This window comes from Corvus cornix, chromosome 6 (genome assembly GCF_000738735.6).
Source record: "Corvus cornix cornix isolate S_Up_H32 chromosome 6, ASM73873v5, whole genome shotgun sequence".
Taxonomy (NCBI): domain Eukaryota; kingdom Metazoa; phylum Chordata; class Aves; order Passeriformes; family Corvidae; genus Corvus; species Corvus cornix.
In genome coordinates this window covers 20,890,830-20,910,182 of record NC_046336.1, presented here as the reverse complement: position 1 = coordinate 20,910,182, position 19,353 = coordinate 20,890,830, and the positions used below count along the sequence as shown (strand labels likewise).

The following is a 19,353-nucleotide window of genomic DNA, read 5'->3' as shown; positions in this document are numbered from 1 at the left end:
TGCTGCAGGTGCTGCGACACAGGCGACTTGAGAGCCCTAAATATTGCATAAACACAGCACTCGATGTGTGTTCGTGCAGAGGTAGTTGTCTGATACTGTCCTTTATGGGTCCATAATATCGAAATGCTTTACATTAGGAGCACCAGTGAACCTAGATTTAACAGACAAGATTACCTGTAGCTTGAACACTGTCCCTAAGGACAGGCAAAGACTGCTGGTGTGTAGGAGCAAGCCTATTTCAGCCCATGTTGCCTTTTCCTAAGCAGAGATGAGTGATTGCCACATGAAGATACTGGGAATTGTCCTATGAAATTCTGCTTCTGTGCTTGCTTTTTGTTGTGACTTTGGAAACTTCTTTGCTCTAAGATATTTACTTGCAGCAAGTTGCCAGAAATCACCCTATGTTAACATGCCTGCCCCAACCAAGGGCTAAGCCCCTGTGCAGCCCTGCTCCACTGTTTTCTGTGGATATGGGATACAGGGAATGTTCATCCTGGGGCTTATGTGGCAGGTACAAATGCTCCTGGCCTGTTGTGCTTGACATAAGAGTAGAAAGATAATAATATTCAGCACACTGGACAGAGTGAAAGGGAGATGTGGGTCAAAGCTAGGCTAGGCATATTCTGTGTTTGTGACCCTAGTACCAATTAGCCTTTTAGATATGACCTTTTAAAGATGAGATGCTTGTTGCTTTTCAATGTCTAATGTTCTTGTAGTTCGGCTGGGTTTTTATAAAATTTGAAAGATCTTTTCTGATTTCTTCATGATTCACTTCAACTTTTGCATTCACAGAGCCTTGCTTTGCGTGACTCAGCAGCGATTTGCATTGGTTGTTAGGCTGGTGCAGTTTGTCATGAAGGAGATTTTCCTCTTATGTTCTGTTGGTTCGTATCACACTCAGGCATCAGAGAGCTGTGCCTGTCTATACAGGGTCACTTTGTTCAGGCATGGAATGCAAACCATATGACATAACTGTTACTGCATTGCTGTTTTTCACTAAAATGCCTAATTTTCTCTAGTTAATATAATAGCTTATTAGTATTATTTCTTTCTAAAATAAAAAATGTAAGTGCACAAGGATTTTGAAACACTTTGAAGTAGCAGCTTGAAGTTCTGTTCTTGAGGCAAGATTTCCATTGAGACCCTGAAGACAGCAGGCAGGGGAAAGTAATATTCACAGCAGATGTTCTTAGAAAGTGCTTGAACTCCTGGTACACAGCTGCTGTTAGGTTCAGTAACCACAGCAAGTCCCCTTGAGCCACTCAGTGTGGTATCAGGCTCTTTGCAAATGCTCTCGATTGCGTTAGGGCCTCGGACCTGACACACACATCCGCACAAGACGGAAAAAAACGTGCCTAACTTGCATCAGGCTGTGCTGAAGATGTGAGTTTCTGGGGAAAGGGAGCCATTTGGTATTGCTGTTTTTCTGTTGTTAGTTTCTTTTCCAAAAGGCCAGCTTTGTGGGAGATGCTTCCTGAACAGGTAAAATCAGTTTACATAGGATAAGGCTGGAGAGAAGACTGAGGGAAGAGAAGGATGCTTAAACCAGTTAGCTAGGCTGTGTCTTGTGATGCCTCACAGTTCTTTAACAGTGCAGTTACATGTGTGCATTTAAAATCGGAGGGACAGTTTTGAGTAGCAGACTCTCATCACCCTTGGTGGAGTACCACTGCAGTACCAGATTCAGGAGATACATTAAAAAAAGGGGTTTTTTGTGAGTTGCTGAAAACACTTCATCAAGATGCTGTACTGAAACCACTGCTTATTCCTCCCAGAATCTATGTGCTTCTTGGAGATATCTTCCAAGTGGTGATGCACACTTTCTGCTGACTGAGCAGCTGGTTTTGTTGGAAAGGTTTCTACCTACCAGTCTGTAATTGATGCTGCTCCTTTGGACAGCATTTATTCTGGCAGTGCTCACTAGTGCTCTGGGGATTTTTAGGTATTCTTTCAAAAGTTATCTGTAAGCCTTATCAGTCTTACAAAATTAGATGTGCTTGTGAACTCTACAAAACCTCTTTTTTTGGTGTGTGGATGGCACCTTTTTTTTTCCCCCTGAATAAAACTGTGTGAAGTCTTTCACCATATCCTGTAATTGATTTAGTGCCTTGTTGTCTGACTTGCTTCTGTTTTCTTTCTTACACCCCTCTCTGTTCTTGTGAACCTAACCATTGTAGTACATGCTCTTTCATCCATCAGAGATCTTGGAATGGGAAAAGTCATCAGGTGAATCCAGCTGTGAGTGGTGTTGGCAGGGTCTAATTTCCTACATCTGTAAGAATCCCTGTGTTAAGAGTGTTTGGCTACAAAGGAAATATGGTTTGAATTGCTGCTTCCAGGTAACAGAATCACCTAATAGAAATAATCCACCTCATCTTCTGGTGAATAGAGTGAGATGAGCTTTCTTGGCAAATACTGGTCTCTTTTTAGTGTGGTTGTATTTTGGAAGACACTGTGTTACTGTTGTGCAACTTCCCTCTTGCTGGAACTTGAGACTCTTTTTGTGATGTGTGCATTTGTCTAGCCTGCCGTGCTAGACACATGCATCACTGGTCCCCTGATGAGAAAAAAAAAAAAAGAATGCCATAATATTTTTGAAGGAAAGTTTAACTGGATGAATACTTTTGTTTTTATTTCTCTGTTTTTCTTATTATGGATAATCAGGTTTTGGGAGGACTTTGCCCTCCAGTGTCTCCATATAATTATATTTTTCACTCTCTCATGTCAACAGCTTACTTAGATATGAGCAGCTTTTGTAGGCTGTGCTCAACTGCTGTGTTAAAGCTGAACTTGTGGTAGTAATGGAGCTGTTAGACAGTGTGTCAGGACCAGCAGCCTGTGGAAGAAATGAGATCCTCTTTTCATGGGAAGATGTTTGAAACAGTGGACAGCACAGTACTTGAGTTTTGCTCTTAGAACTTGCCATTCAGGAACCTGTGTTCTGCCTTCAGGTGGAGGACACTTGCACAGGTTATCTTTAAGCAGAGAGGGCTCTATATTGTCCGGACAGTGGAGGTATCAGATGGTTTCTGATGTTAGTGTATCCTCATAGTGAATATTCACACAATGTGGATCATATTTGTGAACCAAAGTGGAGAGGAGGCACAGAAACTTTTAAAATGTTTTTTGTTATTCAGTTACTTCTGAATATATGCCATTTCATGGACCAGTTGAACAGTTTTGCAAAAGGTAGGTCATGTTTTTAAGCTAATCATCCCTGGTAGTTAGCACTGTAGTAGAAAGCAGGGTATTTTAACGTTGCATGTCAGCAGAGTGAACCATGGCCTCAGAGCTGTCCATTGCAGTCTCCTTACTGGTCAGGAAAGCTCTTGTGGCTCTGCAGGAGGGTAGGTAAACAAAACTTTAGGGTGAAAGGACACTAGTTTTATTTCTGTTCTGCTACTGAGGATTGTTTTTTTTCTTTGCACTGGTATGATATTAGGGCTGGAATTGAGGGTCACAAGAGTTTTGGTATATTCAGACTTTTTTTGGTCCTTTTTGACTTCCCTCATTGCTGTCGTCCTCCACATGTAAAGCTTAATATTCTGAGCTGTCACTAATTATTCATGCGCAAGGTGCTGGTGCCCAGTGTAATTTTTCCTACAGCTTTTCTAGATTTTGCTGTTCTGCCATTACTCCCTGAGCTTTGTTACCTCAGCAGATTAAATCCTGGGCAGATTTTGTTCTAGCATCATTCTAGGTTGTTGTGAGGAGGCAGTTCCCTTGTTAAGTTAATGACCTGTGTCCTGCCTTCAAGGCCTTCTTTTGCTGTGCAGCCCTAGGGTGGTGCACAATGTCAGTATTTATGAACTGTCTCTGTCCTCCTGTCATGGTTCCTCACCTAAGGACGCAAGTAGTGTTTTACTGTCCTTGAAGGCTCTTTTTGCTGCCTCTGCCAGTCTCTGCCAGCTGAATTGCTACTTCCTTCCCTTTTCATAATGTAGCTGACAAAATTGCTTTTCTCGGGACAAAGAAATAGCACCAATCAGCTCATTTGTGGTTTATTTTCTGATGTAATTTGCTGCCCGAATCTTTGCGTCAAAGTTTATCGTTCACTGTTTCTCACTTCTACCTGCAGACATGTTTGCTGTTCCTTTTTCATGGCCACTGTTCTCAACGTGCTGGTGGCTGTACTCCTCCTCCATCATGATCTCGTTCATGCCTCTCTCCTCTGTGCTTGGTGTTTCTTGCAATGCTTTGGTGACCTTTCAGGTACCAGAGGAAGGAGAATGCTTTTTCATGCCCACCGAGCATCACCAAACATGACCTTGTTAGTACATTCAGCTTTCCTTGAAGTTTCTCCATCTGTTCATAAGGTCTCTTCACAGGCTTTTGCCTGTGTTCTGGGCTTCAGCTCTTGTTGATGTGCTTTTGTCCTGCTTTCACCTCAAACAGCCTTCACTGGAGTGAAAACTGCCCTGCCCTGGAAATCCAAGTGTCTTTTTCAGCTGCTTTCCATCTTGTTTCCAGTCTTGAATGGAAATCTTCTCTCCTAGGAAATACCTTTCTTCTCACTTGTATTTTCGTAATGCCACCTCTGCTGATTTCTGCCAAATGCTCAGGAGGCAAGTTTTCTTGTAAACACAATTTTGTATTGCAATAAAGTTATTACAAACCCAACTAAAACTGCTTACTTGGAAGAATTTTTTGTTTGCAGCAAGTGATTTATGGAACATAGTTCGTCAGGGTGGTGTCTCTGTTCTCACGCATTAGGAACAGCATGTTGCACCTGAATGCTGTACCGGCTTGTTCACAGCATTTTGCTGGATGGAGTGCTCCTCCCAAACCCCTGCAGTTAGATATGTAGTAGAAATGCTAAGGAGGGGAAACTGGCCAAGGGACCAGAGAGCTTGTAGATAAAGGGAGGAAAAGTATGGGAATCAACAGGCAAAAAGAACAAGGAAAGAATTAAATCCTTTGAGGAAGGGTACTGGCAGTGGTCTCTGCACATCTGTGCTACTCTCTCTTTCAAGTTTGAGTGCAAGGAGAGTTGCAAGGAGGAGTAGAGAAGAGCACTGACAACCTGTGCAAAAACTGTTCCATATGTGCCAAGTGCTAGTTTGAAACATTCACAGGACAGTGATGGTAGCTGACGTCATGCACTGATAAGAGGTGCAAAGTGACTTCTTGATACTGACAGAGAAAATCATGATGCTGGGAAAATCAAGACAGGTCACCTGTATTTTATGTGGAAGAGAATGGAAGATAGGGAAGGGAGGCAAAGGGACCATTGAAGTGACAGAGCAGGATAATGAGATTTTTCTTGTAACAATGAGAATGGTCAATGTTACTTTGGTCAATACTCAATTACAAGGTATTAAAGTGACTGAGACCCAGTCTTGTCTCAACTAGTTACTTTAGTTGGGTGAATCAATAGGGAAAGACTAGAGATGGTCATGTGAAGAAGACATCTTGCTCTAGTCAGGATGTGAAGGTTTAGGAATTGAGTCAAAGAGAATTGCTATCTTGCAACTGACTGGCAGGGAAAAGAGTGAAGTTCTGCAGCAGAGGAGAAAAGCAAAAAGTAGGGTTTACATAGCAATATGAAGTTTCTCCTCTTGGATTACAATAGTGCCTAGGTATCCAAGAATGGTCAAAGAAATTGAGATTTTGATTCAGACAGAAGAAAATGGCACCGTGCTGAATGCATAGGTGCAGTAGTCATTGCCTGTGTGTAACATGGGGAAAGGAGAACAGAACCTCAGAGATCCCAAAATATCAGGGGAAGGTGACCCATCGTGGGCCTGGGACATGGAAAGGTAAAAGATGAATGTTAATTTAGGCAATAGGAGCATTATTAAGGGGGGCTAGGTAAGGAAGCTGGAGGTGGATGAAATTTTGAGAAGTGGTATATGATCAGATATGTCTTTGGAAACAAGCAGGTCATAAAAATGAGACAAGAAGCTGGTTCTAAATTTTGGGTAAGGATTTGCAGTGTAAGTCAGAATGAAGTGAGGAAAAAAGAAGTAACAGAAGAGAGCATCATTGAGCCTTACAGATAAAAGGCAGAAAGAAGACCAATGGTACTGACATGCAGGTAGGGTCAGAAGTCAGTTTATGGCCTGGGGGCTTGTTTTGGGACTTGGAAAAGGGTTTGTTTTAGGAAATAAGAATGGGTGGGGAGAGATGCCAAAATATGAGCATGTAGGAAAAAGTTGGCAGATGTGAAAGCAGAGTACTGAAACACTAGAGAGGAAGAATGAACAGGACGTCAAAGATACTCAGAGCTTGTTTTGACGCTGCAGAGGGGTGAATGTATGTGAAGGACACCCATCTGTTCCTTTGAGATAACGGAAGGAAATAGGTCACTAAGGGAGCACACAGAGTGAAGGGCATGGGGAATTAATAAACTCAGTGGGTTGAGAGACAACTTGGTTGTGTGCATGAGTTTGATTTGTGAAGTGTCGTATTTGCTACATGCTCTGTAAATCTCTGTTTCTTGATTATGTTTTTGCAGTGCGACTCCATGACAGTATTTCAGAAGAAGGTTTCCATTACCTCGTCTTTGATCTGTAAGTGTCTCTCTCTGATGCTTCACCAGTGATGCAGGCACATTGATGGCTGACTAAGAGTGGAATAAAAAGCACCTGCATTAGTATAATTCTCCCTTTCTTCTTTGAGACCTGTAAATACCCCTGGCCTATTTGACAAAAATCCATTGACTGTGTGGTGGGGACAGACCAGGAAGGCTCCTGGCACCAGGTGTAAGTGTGGGATGACAAAGAATGTCTGTCCTGTGTATGGAGACTGTTTGATTTTTGTCTCAGAGGCAGCCCAATGGGGGTCAGAGGAGGGGTGTCCTTCCTAAGCTCAGCATACACTAAGCTCAGCAAAGGTGTATGGGCAATGCATGCACAGTGTGTCAACAGTGTCCTGTACAGTGCTGGTGAAAAGGCAGTGCAAGGGGTCAGTCACATGGATATGGCAGTGCTGGTGCCATAGTGGTGGAGAACCATCCTGGTTCCCCTGTAACACAGTTTCCCATGCGGGCTGCGGCAAAGGGCCCAGGTGGGTGGCCATATATATCCTGTGCAGCCTTGAACTGCACAAGCATGGGCTCTGTAACATCCTTTGTTCTTTTGCACTCCAGGGTTACTGGTGGGGAGCTCTTTGAGGATATTGTTGCTAGAGAATACTACAGTGAAGCAGATGCCAGGTAAGACTGTTTCCAGACCCTTCCATGTGTGTTCCATGTACACATACAAGTGGAATGAGTTTTCTGACTGCTGGTCTGTGTGTGACTTTGTTCTAACACTCTTGCTCCTTGTCTGGATAAAACACATCCTCTTTCTGCTATTAGCATGAACTTATTGTCACCAGACAGCCTGACTCAGCACAGCTCTAGCCCTTGCCCACTTGCAGACGTTGCTGTCTCTGCCACTTGCAGATGCTGTGCTCTTTGCTGGGAGAGCCACTGCTAGCAGCTTTGTCTACTTGGTCTTTGTGGTGGGTGGTTGACAGTGTGTCCTTACTGAGCAAACATAAAGGAGAGCTGTGAGGGTGCTGCCTGCTTGGCCTTCTTCTTCTAGCAGGGTTTCCAGTGATGTGCCACTGCTGTTGGGCAGACCCATTCAATTTGCCTGTGTCTGGGTAATGGTTTACAGGGCAGTGAGGAGAGGAGACTTTGAAAACTGTGTTCCTGTGGAAGCCCTCTCTGACTGTCAGCTGGTCGGTGCAGTGACAAAAGGCACAATATGAGAGAGCAACCTTCATATTTTAATGTTAAAAATATTTAGAGTTATGCCCTTCTGTTCCTGAATGTCTCCCCTCTCCCCCACGGGTGAGCTTCCTGAAGTGGCATGTGCTTGTTCCTGTTTATACAGAGTGGGTGCTATGTGCAGCAGTAGCTGAGGGTGTTGTCTGACCCATCCATCTGCTGGACATGCAGCATCTGAAATCAAAGCCGGGATTAGGCCACTCCTGTTCTGCTTTTGTGTGGCCTGGGCGTGGCCCAGTGGTGACATTTCACCCTGCTTATTCTGCAGTCATGTTCTTATCCCATACTAACCCTTGCTGAAGCAGGAATTCGGGGAGCCATGAGAAGAGAGGAGTAAGAAGGAAGTAGTGGGTACTGTGGCAGGTTGAGCTTGGTAGGCAGTACTATGAGGAAGCTGCTACTGAGTGCAAGGAAAGGAAAGAGAGCGTGACCTGGCGTGTTAGTGTAGGTACTGCTGATGGAGTCTGCAGGCACTTATTTGCTTTCCCCGTGGTTCACTTACAGCCTCTGTCTTCTGGGCATTGCAGACTTTCAAATGAGGCACTGCCCTGCGTGCTCTGCCAGGAGCCGTCTGGTGATTGGGAAGGCCAGTGAACTCACCAGCTCTGCTGGAGCTCCTGGCAGAGAGGTCTGAGAACCCCGTATATGTTTTCACTGGGGTGTAGAGATCTTGTAGGCACAGCATCTCAGATGGATACACAGTCAATCATGCCACTCTGCCTTGAAGTTGGGAAGTTTTGAGGTTATCAATCATAATCCTTCCCCTGTTCCTCTTGCCAGTGCCTGTTCCCTGAAGTGCTCAAGAGCTGTCAGTGACTGACACTGCTTAGGAAAATTATGGCAGGGTTAGGGGAAAAGGAGGACTGTCTGTTGCTCTGTTAGCCCTCCTTAGGGTGCTCAGCCCTCTGACTGTCAGCTGGTCAGGTCTCCAAGTGCCCACAAGATGACAGAGTGAAACTCCTCCCTTTCTCTCCCCATGCTGTGCTGAATTCCAGAGCAGTCTGAGGGAGCGAGGTCCGTGCCAATCCGCCGTGTTTGGCTCGCCTGGGACACCTCACACTTTTGCCATTTTTGGCCAGAAAATCTCTCTCGCTCAGACTCAGCTCTGTTCTAATTATACATTTTTGTTTTGGGAGCAGGGAGATTTTCATGGATTCCGATCCTGAGGATCATACTGTCAGCTCCAGAGGGGTGGGGGTAGCAAATACACAGTGCTGCACCTCCTCTCCTCTTCTCCTCACCCTCTTCCCATCTTTTCCTGTAGCCTTTTTTCCTTCCCTCAAATATTTCACTGATTTCAAATTTGTTCCTCTTAGATTTGTAGAAGTCAGTGAAGTGTCTGAGAGGTTCTGCAGTTAGGACATAGACTTCTCTGAGTTGTCCACATCTGCATGCTTACTGCCCAGCCATAGTTGTCAAAATCCCTATTCCGTTCCACATTCACCCTTGGGAGCTGAGTAAATGTTTAGTGGAAGAGATGGTTCCAACCTGGAATCTCACCCATGGGCGGGTTGTGCTGTCATTATGCAACAGGTGTAAATAACATCTTGGTTTTATCCCTGTGGTTTACAGCAGTGAGAATGGCAGGGACAGGGTTTTCTGTGAGCTGGGGGAGTGCAGCACGCTGCACTTAACGGAATGAGTCTGCTTTTCAGATTACTAACCCCTTAAGTGGGATCTGTACTTAAAAGGCACCCAGCAAGCGGGCGTGTGTGCACATTGTGTATATAAAGTGCTTGAGATGCTGGTCTGAAAGCTTTGCAAACTGGCAGGCGCCCAGGCGTCGTCATCCTGAATTTGCTGGGGGAGGCTGCTGCTCTCCCAAAGTTTATTCTTTGCTCAGGACTAGCCCAGTGGAATGTTTCCTGGAGCAATTTGGTCTTGCTTGCACAATTTCAGCTGCTGTTTGAAGATACTAGGATGCCTTGGCTGTTCTGTGTGGGGTGGGCACTGTTGGCTGAAGGAACAAGTGAGAGGCTTAGCGTGATGGGAAGAGAAGGAAGGAAATGATGGGAGGTAGGAGAGAGGCTTTGGGGTTGTGCTACAGAAAGGATGTTTGGTATCCTGTTGCTGGGAGGGCTGGGGTTGTTCAGCTGAGCTGTGGCATCCAGTGGTCATGATGAAGAGATTCAGCATGGGATCTTGAATGCCCCCTAGTACAAATATAAAAGTTAGGGGAAATAGTTCTGGGATGAGACAAGATGTTAAATGTGTGTGCATAACTTTGTGTGTCTCTCCCTTTTATCTTGCAGCCACTGTATTCATCAGATACTGGAGAGTGTGAATCACATTCACCAGCATGATATCGTGCACAGGGACTTGAAGGTAATGTTTCCTCTGTGCTGTAGTCTGAGGAGAGCAGCCAGGGGATCACTGGAAGAGGCAAGACAGGAATATTGTGTTGTCAGCTGGCAGGGGTTTTTGTGTGGTTTTTTTTTTTGGTTTGGGTTTGTTGGTTTTTTTTCACTTGAACTGGGTTCAGGGGTTCCTGAAGCACGAAGTCGATTCTTCAGAGTTTTCTAGAGGGTGTGCTGAGCTCCCAAGGAAGTTTTCAGTCTTTGTGAACCTTGCCAACTTTCAGCCTCTCTGAGGCAGCTCCAGGATGGAGTAGTTGTGAATCTTGGAGTGAAGTATGCTTCCAGAGAAACTTGGGTAGGATTCATTATAATGAAGGACACTTTCTAGTTTGTGATTGAAGAGATCTCTAGAGACCTGGAGCAATCTTTGTTCAATCTGCCAGGATGAGTTTGTCTGCACAGAGCATGTGTATTTTTATTCTGCAGTGTTGCCAAACACATGCCACTGCGCTAGGGCAGAGATGTTCAACAAGAATTTTTTGTGTCATTTCTTTCTTCTCTCATCAGTAGAAGCACTTTTAATCCAAAACCAAAACTGCTGGCCAGTGAAAGACTGGATAAATCAATCATTTGACACATTGCAACACATTTATAGCCCCAAAGCCTCTGCAATGTAGTCACCTAAACTCCCTTCCCACACTGTGCAGCTGTGCTGGGAGCTGGGCAGGCTCCAGAATGAAGAGATTTGTGCGGGAAGGTCTGTGTGCCCTGGAGCCCTCTCTGTCTAAAGTGGGAATGGTGATGGTCACCAGTGGTCCAGTTAAATTAATGCAGGATGACACCTGCTACTAGTGTTGGTTTGGGCTTGTTCAACAGTGTACAAGGGGGAAGTAGAAAAATATTTTGCAGAGAGCAAGATAAAAGCACGTTGCAAGCTTGGTGACAGTGTTCCTCTGGTGTTTTGATCTAGTGAAAAAACCTTTGTGTTTCTGGCAAACTCCCATGCAACACTTTTGACCTTCTGGTTCACAGCACTGTGAAAAAGTGCAAATGATCTACTGTGAACTGTGGCTGCTCTTGATTAAAAGCAATATCCAAGAGGCACTGTTGCCCAAAATTAGGGAGTCTGTGAAAATCAGAAGTGTTTTCCAGTACAGAAGAAGTTTTCCTTGTGTTCAGATATAATCTGGTTTCCTTCCAAAACCTAGCAACTTGTTTAGAACTTATCAACTGCTAGACACTGCCTGCTGTAGTTAATACATTTCTTCTGTTGCTTGCTCTGATTGACTGAAGCTATCCAGGCCTGTGGAGTAACTATTCCTTTTAGCAATGGAAGTTCCTATGTTTTTTGTTTAGTATTTAGATCCGTGCCAAAAGTTGGGCCTTCAGGGTCAGTGTGTAATAACTGCAGAGCTTGCTTCAAGTAAGGTCTTGTCTTTTGCACCTCCCTTTCATAAGCCTGTCTTTTGGATAACATGCTATTAAAGGATGTCAAATGTTGAGCTGCCCATAGGGGCTGTAAGAAATTAGGGAGTGCATTCACATCCTCACCAAAAAGTGAAACCTGAGACGACCCATATGTTGGCAAACATGCACATGGATAAGCACCATTCGCCTTAAGGTGTTTGCTTCTAAAATAGAGCTACAAATAGTGCTTAACTAGCACAAGTCTGTCTTAAATGTTGCTCTTTCTTAGTCAGGCTAAGCCCAGGTTTGATCTGGAGTTGGGAAGGATTTTCAGAAGATTTCACTGGTCTTCTGCTTTAGGGTCTTGTTGATAGTGGTGAATTTTCATTAGTGTAGCTTGATTACTGCAATCTTTTCTCCTTCCCATATAGCGAAGAGTCACTGGCATCCAAATGTATTGAGACCCAGTTCCCCCTCCTTCCATGCTGCTTATGGCAAGGATTCTGTTGAAGAAAGCTTTTTTCCCTTCATTCAAAACAGAAGTAGGCACATGCCCAGTAGTTTAAGACAGATGAGTGAGCAAAGCATCTTGTGCCTGTCAGGCAGAACAGGGGTAAAGTGTTGCTATGGGGTGAAAATGGTAATCAGGCTGCAAAAAAGACCTTCATCAGATTTGTGAAACTGAGACAAGCTCCTGTTTCTGGATTTCCAGACTACCATCCTGCTCAGTTAAAAAATCAACTTGATATGAATTGCACAAAAGATGAGAAGGGTATAGGATGAGAAACCACATTTGACCTGCCTATCTTCAAGTTGATTTTCCTGCAAAGCCATAATAGCCATCACCTTAAAGCTTTGGGGTTTCAAGGGGTCCCATGTAACTAGCTGCTCTGGTGCTTCAAAGCTGCCAATTCTCAGTCCAGTTTCTGGAGTTGTGTTAAGCCTTCTGCTGAAGTCCTCTGCTGGAGCACAACAGAATTATGGTTTAAGTGAGATTCATCCAAAGTGGAAATGTGAGGGTCAAAAGTCTTGTTTCCCTTTCCCAGCACATGGAGGAAGTGACATGGCTGCTTCTTGTATAGGTGATGGCAGCAGGAGCAAGACAGAATACTTTATGCTGCTGTAAATGTGTAGCATGAAAAAACTGCTTACAAGAATACTCACTGCTGTGCTGCTTATGCCAATTTGAGGCTGAGGCTTTTTCTGTAAGGGATGAGAACTGCTGCCTAGCCAGATGATGCCTTCCCACATTACAGCAGTGTATTTGGCAGCCTGTATTAGCATCATATTTACTTTTTCAGTGCCTTGGGGACTGTCTAATGTTCAAGGGGAGAAACATCACTGCAGATTGTATCTACTGCATTGTCCCTCCCTTCTTCCCCCACCCCCTTCCCCTCCCCCCTAGTTATCCTCTTTGAGGAGGGCAGAATTGAATTTTGGCTTAGGTGTTGCAGGAACTGTACTGCCAGTGCCCTCTTGTGTCAGCATGTAATGGGCTGGTTTGGAAGAGGCTCTAGCTCCCACAGAGGAGCCAGAGGATTTGTGTTAGACTTGAAAATTTTCTGCCACTCTAGGTCAAGGCCATTCGTTGCTGCTGTTGTGTCTTCCCCTGAACAGGTTTAGTACTGCGTGCTAAATTCTGTCAGCAGGTGCAATTCAGTGATGTGAATACTCAGAGGCTTTAACAAGGATCAGTCTTTCATTCTTACTTTCTTTTTTCTTTCTTCTCCTCAGCCTGAAAATTTACTACTAGCGAGTAAATGTAAGGGTGCTGCTGTCAAACTGGCTGACTTCGGACTGGCTATAGAAGTCCAGGGAGAGCAGCAGGCCTGGTTTGGTAAGACTGAGCTTTCCCACATTTGCTCCCCTGTTTCCTGGTGGCTGGTTGAGTTCCATCCTCCTGAGTATTTTCTCTCAGCTCTTCCAGCACACTTCTGTGTACTTGGCTGCTTCTTTTTCAAGCATGTCAGCCTCTGGGTCTTAGGCACAAGCCTAGGTGCAATAGAGGAAAAACTGATAAATAAAGACAGAAAAATGGCTATGTGTTTCTCTATTTTTCTTCTCTGTTTACAGTGGACGCTAGTGTCAGAGGTGAATGCAGCTGCTAAGTTTAGACCCTGATCTGAACTTTCCTACTGCTCAGAAGTGTAGACATCTGGAATTTTGTTCAGTCACTTTACAGAAATGCATTTGACCTGGCCTTCCTCAGGCACAGTTGGATCTGCCCTTATCTTTGTTTAGCTAAAACATAATTAGAAATGAGACCTTTTCAGGCTAAACATCAGCTCTGAGACTCTGCAGTGCTGCAGAGATTCTGGAAAGATGACTTCTTCTGGTCTCCCCACACCATGTGGCAATGGGATGTGTCCCATCTGTGTCTCGTGTTTTCAAACTCCAAGGCATTAGATGTAACAATGCTATAAGTCCTGGCATCCAAGTTTGTGCCCAGCTGGTTGGCATGGTCCCTCTAACTTGTCTGTTTTTCTTGCAATACACAGGCACTGGATCCCATCTGATTTTTCTATTTTATTTGGGGGGGTTTTGCCTCTTTTTGTCAGTTTACCAAGAGACATCTCTAGCTAATATGAGATGAAGGGTGGGAGAGATGGGGTTTGGAATTTTTTAGTTACCACTAGTAGATTTTGTGATATGGCAAGATCTCTTCTGCTTGGGTACTGTAAGTACTTCATGTCATCCATTTCCTGGCAGGGTTTGCTGGTACTCCAGGCTACCTCTCCCCTGAAGTCTTAAGAAAAGATCCTTATGGAAAACCAGTGGATATATGGGCATGTGGTAAGATTCTGGCAAAATGTTTTACACTTAAACAACATCATTCCATGTAAAAGGGTGATTCCTTGTAGCCTATTGCTGGGAGGGTGCACAGTGCTCCTTCTTACTGGGTGGAGACATGAAGGCACAATGGAGGATAAGCACCTCAATGGTGTAGATGGAATGAATACTGGAGCCTGAACTCAGTTGATTCTGGCTCCTAATCCTTTCCTCAGGCTATCTAGCAGATGTTTGAGACTCCAGAGATAGGACCTGTCTATGCTTTGCAGAGTCAGTTGTTTAGATAACTGTAGCAATTTCCTATTTCACTAACTATGTAGAAGATGAAATACTGAAGAGGGATGATTTTTCTAAAAGAAAAAATGTAAGTGTAAATGTATCTGGGACTGATAAGTTTAAAGATGTTATGATATCAGTGTTGCCTGACATGGACTAAATGGTTCTCTGCAGGCCAGGAGTCAGCTTTGTCAGTGTCATTTTTGTCCCAACACCATGCACAGTAAGCATCTGAAAACAGAGTCTTTCCTGAAGTGTCCCTTGCTGCCCAGGAACCCTAGGAGATGTGGCTTCATCCTACTCTGAGAGCAGCTGGGAGTTGTGGCTTGCCAGCCATGGTAGCCAGGGGAGGGTAGAAGGACATCGTGCAGCTCGTTCTAGCTCCTGGCACTGGCATTAAGAGCTGAACATGAAGTGCCAGGGTGAGGTTCAGCAGATGACAGGTTTGTACTGTTTTGCTATCTCAGAAGGCTAAATATGATGGCAAATGAAGATATGGAGCAATCATTGCCTTGGGTACTGTCAAGAGGGAAGGAAGAGGGGCTGAAGGAATAATTGGCATATTAGCCTAACCAGAGTGTATCTGTGTCTCTCCCTCCCAGGAGTGATTCTGTACATATTACTAGTGGGGTACCCTCCCTTTTGGGATGAAGATCAGCACAAACTCTATCAGCAGATCAAAGCCGGAGCCTATGACGTAAGGGCACTTTCTTGCCGAGTACCTGCATGGGTGTAGAAGCCATCCAAAACATGGCACTATCTTACCTGGCGTCCAGCAGCAGGCCCCAAGCTTCTGTGCAAAGTGACGTATGATGTGCTCATACATCTCCTTGTCTTCACTGCCTGGGATACAGTCCTGTTTGGGGCTACTGAGGGGACATGTGGAAAGCTTCACAGTGGGCACTAGGACATTGACACTCACTAGGGAAATGCAGAGGGTGGGAAATGGTGTCTTCTAGTAATTTACCACAAATTTACAACAAAGTGTTGCAGATTAGCCAATGCTAACATTTTCAGTGGAGTAGAGGGAAAGTAGAATGAAGGAGCTTGTCTTTATCAAGGCCTAATGAAAAGTATGGGGATCTATTCTGTAGAATAATAGCTTAAATTATGGTCTTTGGTCTCCTCTGTTCCATAGTCCATGGAAATCATGGAGCCCAGTGAGAAGACTGAATAGTGGGGGCTGTTTGAGGGGTGGCATTGTGGTGGGGATCAGCATGGTGGGTTGGAGGCTCTGGTAAAAAGCCAACTAATTCATGGAATACTTCTTAGCACATGGCCAAACTGAGGTGTAAAAAGTGCCTGAAAGAGGAATAGCAAGGAGGTTAGTACTGAGGGAAGCAAAGGTGGTATAAAATGTGGTTTGGGTACCACAGCTTTAATGTTTGACATAAATTCTTCCATGTAAGGAGAGGCTTGAGAAGGAAGAAGGAGCTCCTGGAAATCCTAGCTTGAAGCCTGTGGTCATGAATATCAAGAGGAAGTTGGGGAATTCATTTTGTAGGCTGTCTTGTGGTTCGTATGAAACAAAAATAAAACCCCAAAAGGTGAGGGTTCTGCTAGACTCCTTCTGCCAGTTACTTCCCAGCTTCTGTGCTTGAGACCATGAGAGCAGCTGTACTGGTGAGAACAAAGGTCTGCCTGTGTTCTGGCTCAGTGGCTTCCTGAGTGAAAGCAAAGCAATGTCTTTGTACTTGATAGCCTTAAATGGACTTGCCTTGCTGTCCCTCTAGTTTTTGTGTTGCTTGTTCTTATTTGAAGCATTTTTGCACTAATTATATCAATGGGGATTTTCAGGGGTTAAATACGTCTTCCTGTAATTCATGAAGAGTGAAGTGCCTGATCCCTCCTTATTATCTATTGGTTTTGAATTCTTATCTTTTGTGAACAAATTTCAGTAGATTCTTGCCTCGTTTAGCCTGATAGAAAACTGCTCAAGTTTTACTGATGCACCTGCCCCTGGTGTCCTTACCCAGCACTGAGGGCCCTGTATGCCAGGACCAGTCTGTTGTTCTCCTTGACCAGAGAGGAAGTGCCAACAGTGAAGTTTTTGGTTTTTTTTTTCACATTGTGCTGTTGGGTAGGTGTTTTGCAAGACACTATCATGAATACTTCAGAGTTCAGGTGTGGGGAAGGTGTCCTGGCTTGAAACCTCAGTATTATGATTTTTGAGTAGCCTCTTGCAATGTTTGCAGAACAAATTGTATAATGCCTTACCGATGCCTGCGAATGCAGAAATAAAATTACAAGCAAATCAAATACGGCACGTGTATTGTTATGACCCAACTGAGTAAAGCCATAAAAAAGCAGGAGAAAAAAAGATGAAATAAACTTTTTCTAAAGAATGTAGTACTGTAAGGAAATGTTTTCAGGATAAATCAATTTTTTTTCTCCCACTTAAAGACGGGGAGCTTTACCCCAACAGCATATTTGTGTTCTGAAGTTCACCTGTATTTGTACAGTAGATTTGTAGGATTTAATCTCAGCATGCTGTCACCCAAACCACATGCAAGCATCTGCAGGATGGTGTAAATATCTCATCTTTATCATTACTGGAATTATAGCAGAAAGCAGTTGCCCCTCATGGATGATCAGCAGCTGAAATACTTGAAATTCTTTTCTTTGTTTTCATGCTTCTGTATTCCCATCCACTGTTACATCTCTCTTGCTCCCCAGGCAATGATCTTGGTGTGGTAGGTGGTTGGTAACAACTTGCTGGTGGGTTGCTACACCTGAGTGACTGGTATTGTTCCAGGATATTGTGTTTTGTGGTGGAAAAAGTGTACCTGATGGGGTGTTCTCTGTTAGTGGGTTTTGCTTTCATGCAGTTTTGCTGTAGTTAACTGTGATTTTCCGTAAGCTGTTACAGCTTTTAGCATGCTGGAGAAAGAGACAGGTGGGGTAAAAAAAGGTAGTGCCTGTGTTTTTCATGTAAGAACTCAGTAAAAAAGATCTGTGACTTTACTTTTTTGACTGTTGACTGTGAAAGAAATTTAAAGGTCTGACTTATTCCTAAAAGGCTTTTAAACTCTTAATCTTCTTGCTTATGTCTGGTGAATGGTACACATGTGTCCTGCTGACTGGTACCATTCATTTGCTGGATTCTGGATTATTTTTGTTCAGTGTGGGTTTTCACAAAAATTGGTGGTTTTAGCAAATGTGTTAGCCCTGATAGCAAAGGGGCAAAGTCTGGGATTTAGCTGTGTAGCAGGGGAGAATGTCTTCTGCTAGTAGAAGATATTTCTACTCAGTTCATCATCTGTTCCTTATTCCTCTTTTAGTTCCCATCACCTGAGTGGGACACTGTGACTCCTGAAGCCAAGAACTTGATCAACCAGATGCTGACAATAAACCCAGCAAAGCGCATCACAGCTGACCAGGCTCTCAAACACCCATGGGTTTGTGTAAGTGTTCTCCTTATTACAGGTTGATTTGGGGTTTACCTTGAATGGACATGCCAGGAAGACTTGAAAAACCCAGAATATTTCAAATATTTCAAATTATGATTTTTTTGGATACTGACCTTCAACAAGCCAACTTTGTCATGCTGTGGTGCTTTTATTGACACAGTAGAAAAGAAAATCCCCTATTCTTTTGGAATTTTGTCAGTGTCCATAGTTTCTGGTTTTTTCCCACATCTTTTCCAATCCATATCATCCTAAAGTGTAAAATGGAGTTTGGCATCAGACAAAAGTTTTAGGACCATTTTGTTCTTCATCTCTGTTTCAGTTTATGGCATAGCATCTTTGCAATATTTGGGACATTTCTGCTATGCTGTAGCTTAATTGGCTGTAAATTGAAATCAGCAAAAAATCTTTTGCTGTTCTGTGTACGTAGTTTCTGCCTTGCCAGACCTCACACATAAGTATTTTCATCTTTTGTAGTTGGCAAGGAAATCCCAGAACATAGCTGGGTGTGGGCATAGGGGAGAGCAGCAATGATGCACTTTTATCTCTGCAGGATAAAATAGTTTCACCTAAGTCTAACCAGATGCTCTTGTAATACCACAGCATACTTCTGGGATGGGTCTAGTGTGTTCCTTTGCTCATTTGTTCTTGAGAAACTGTGGTGGTAGTGTCCTTCTACCACAAATCAACAGATTATCAATTTAAACTTACTTATGTGAACATGTGTCTAACAGGAGTGTCTGCTGTAAAATGATGCAAGTTCCTTGGAAGTCAAAACTTCACAATAGCTGAGACTACATTTTTTTTTTTTTCTCCTTGCATGCTTGTAAACCGTTGCAGTTCCTGTATAATACAACTTTCCTCCCAATGTCTGTAGCCAAAGTTGTATTATGATAGCCCACTCCCTGTGGCAACTTTTCTTCTCTGAGCTAGGGGGAGTTTCAGTTCACTTTCCAGCCATGTCAGCCTCTCACTGAAACTGCTTCCTGTCGAGTCTGTTGATTCCCTTTGCTTTGCAGTCCCTGGGTGCACAATGTATGTTTCCTCTCTGGAGATGTACGGCCGCTCTAAAGTAAATGTTGTAGGAAATCTTAAAAGTTTATCTGAGACACTGAGTTTCTTAGCATCACTGAACTTCTGAAGTATGTGTCCTGACTCTTGTAAGCTCACATCGAACAACTGGAGATCACTGTCTCTCCTGAGGAGGCTGGATGAACAGTGACCACCAGTTGTTTGAGGACACTTCGGCTACATTCTCCCCACATGCTGCCTTGTGTACTGCAGTGGGTGACCAGCTTTGACAGTAGGATCAAAGCAGAGACTTCCCATAAACTAGCTGAACATAAGCATGGTTTACAGTTCTTTTGGGTATTGCAGAATTTTTTCCAAGCAAGAGAAAGTTAGTGGAGACTCTGTTCACACTTATCTGCCAGGTTAGAAATTCACCCACTATCCTTGT

At 43.8% G+C, this 19,353-nt stretch overlaps 1 protein-coding gene across 15 annotated transcripts in view; it reads left to right on the top strand.

Moving 5' to 3' along the window:
- CAMK2G (calcium/calmodulin dependent protein kinase II gamma) overlaps nt 1-19,353 on the top strand; it is a 119,811-nt gene that overhangs the window by 62,627 nt on the left and 37,831 nt on the right. For 14 of the 15 annotated variants that reach the window (XM_039554446.1, XM_039554449.1, XM_039554447.1 and 11 more), the window contains exons 4-10: nt 6,458-6,512; nt 7,091-7,156; nt 9,970-10,042; nt 13,156-13,258; nt 14,131-14,214; nt 15,090-15,184; nt 17,769-17,891. In XM_039554446.1, the coding sequence (XP_039410380.1) occupies nt 6,458-6,512; nt 7,091-7,156; nt 9,970-10,042; nt 13,156-13,258; nt 14,131-14,214; nt 15,090-15,184; nt 17,769-17,891 (599 nt within the window). The remainder of the gene's footprint in view (nt 1-6,457; nt 6,513-7,090; nt 7,157-9,969; nt 10,043-13,155; nt 13,259-14,130; nt 14,215-15,089; nt 15,185-17,768; nt 17,892-19,353) is intronic. The other variant, XM_039554458.1, reaches the window with a different exon arrangement.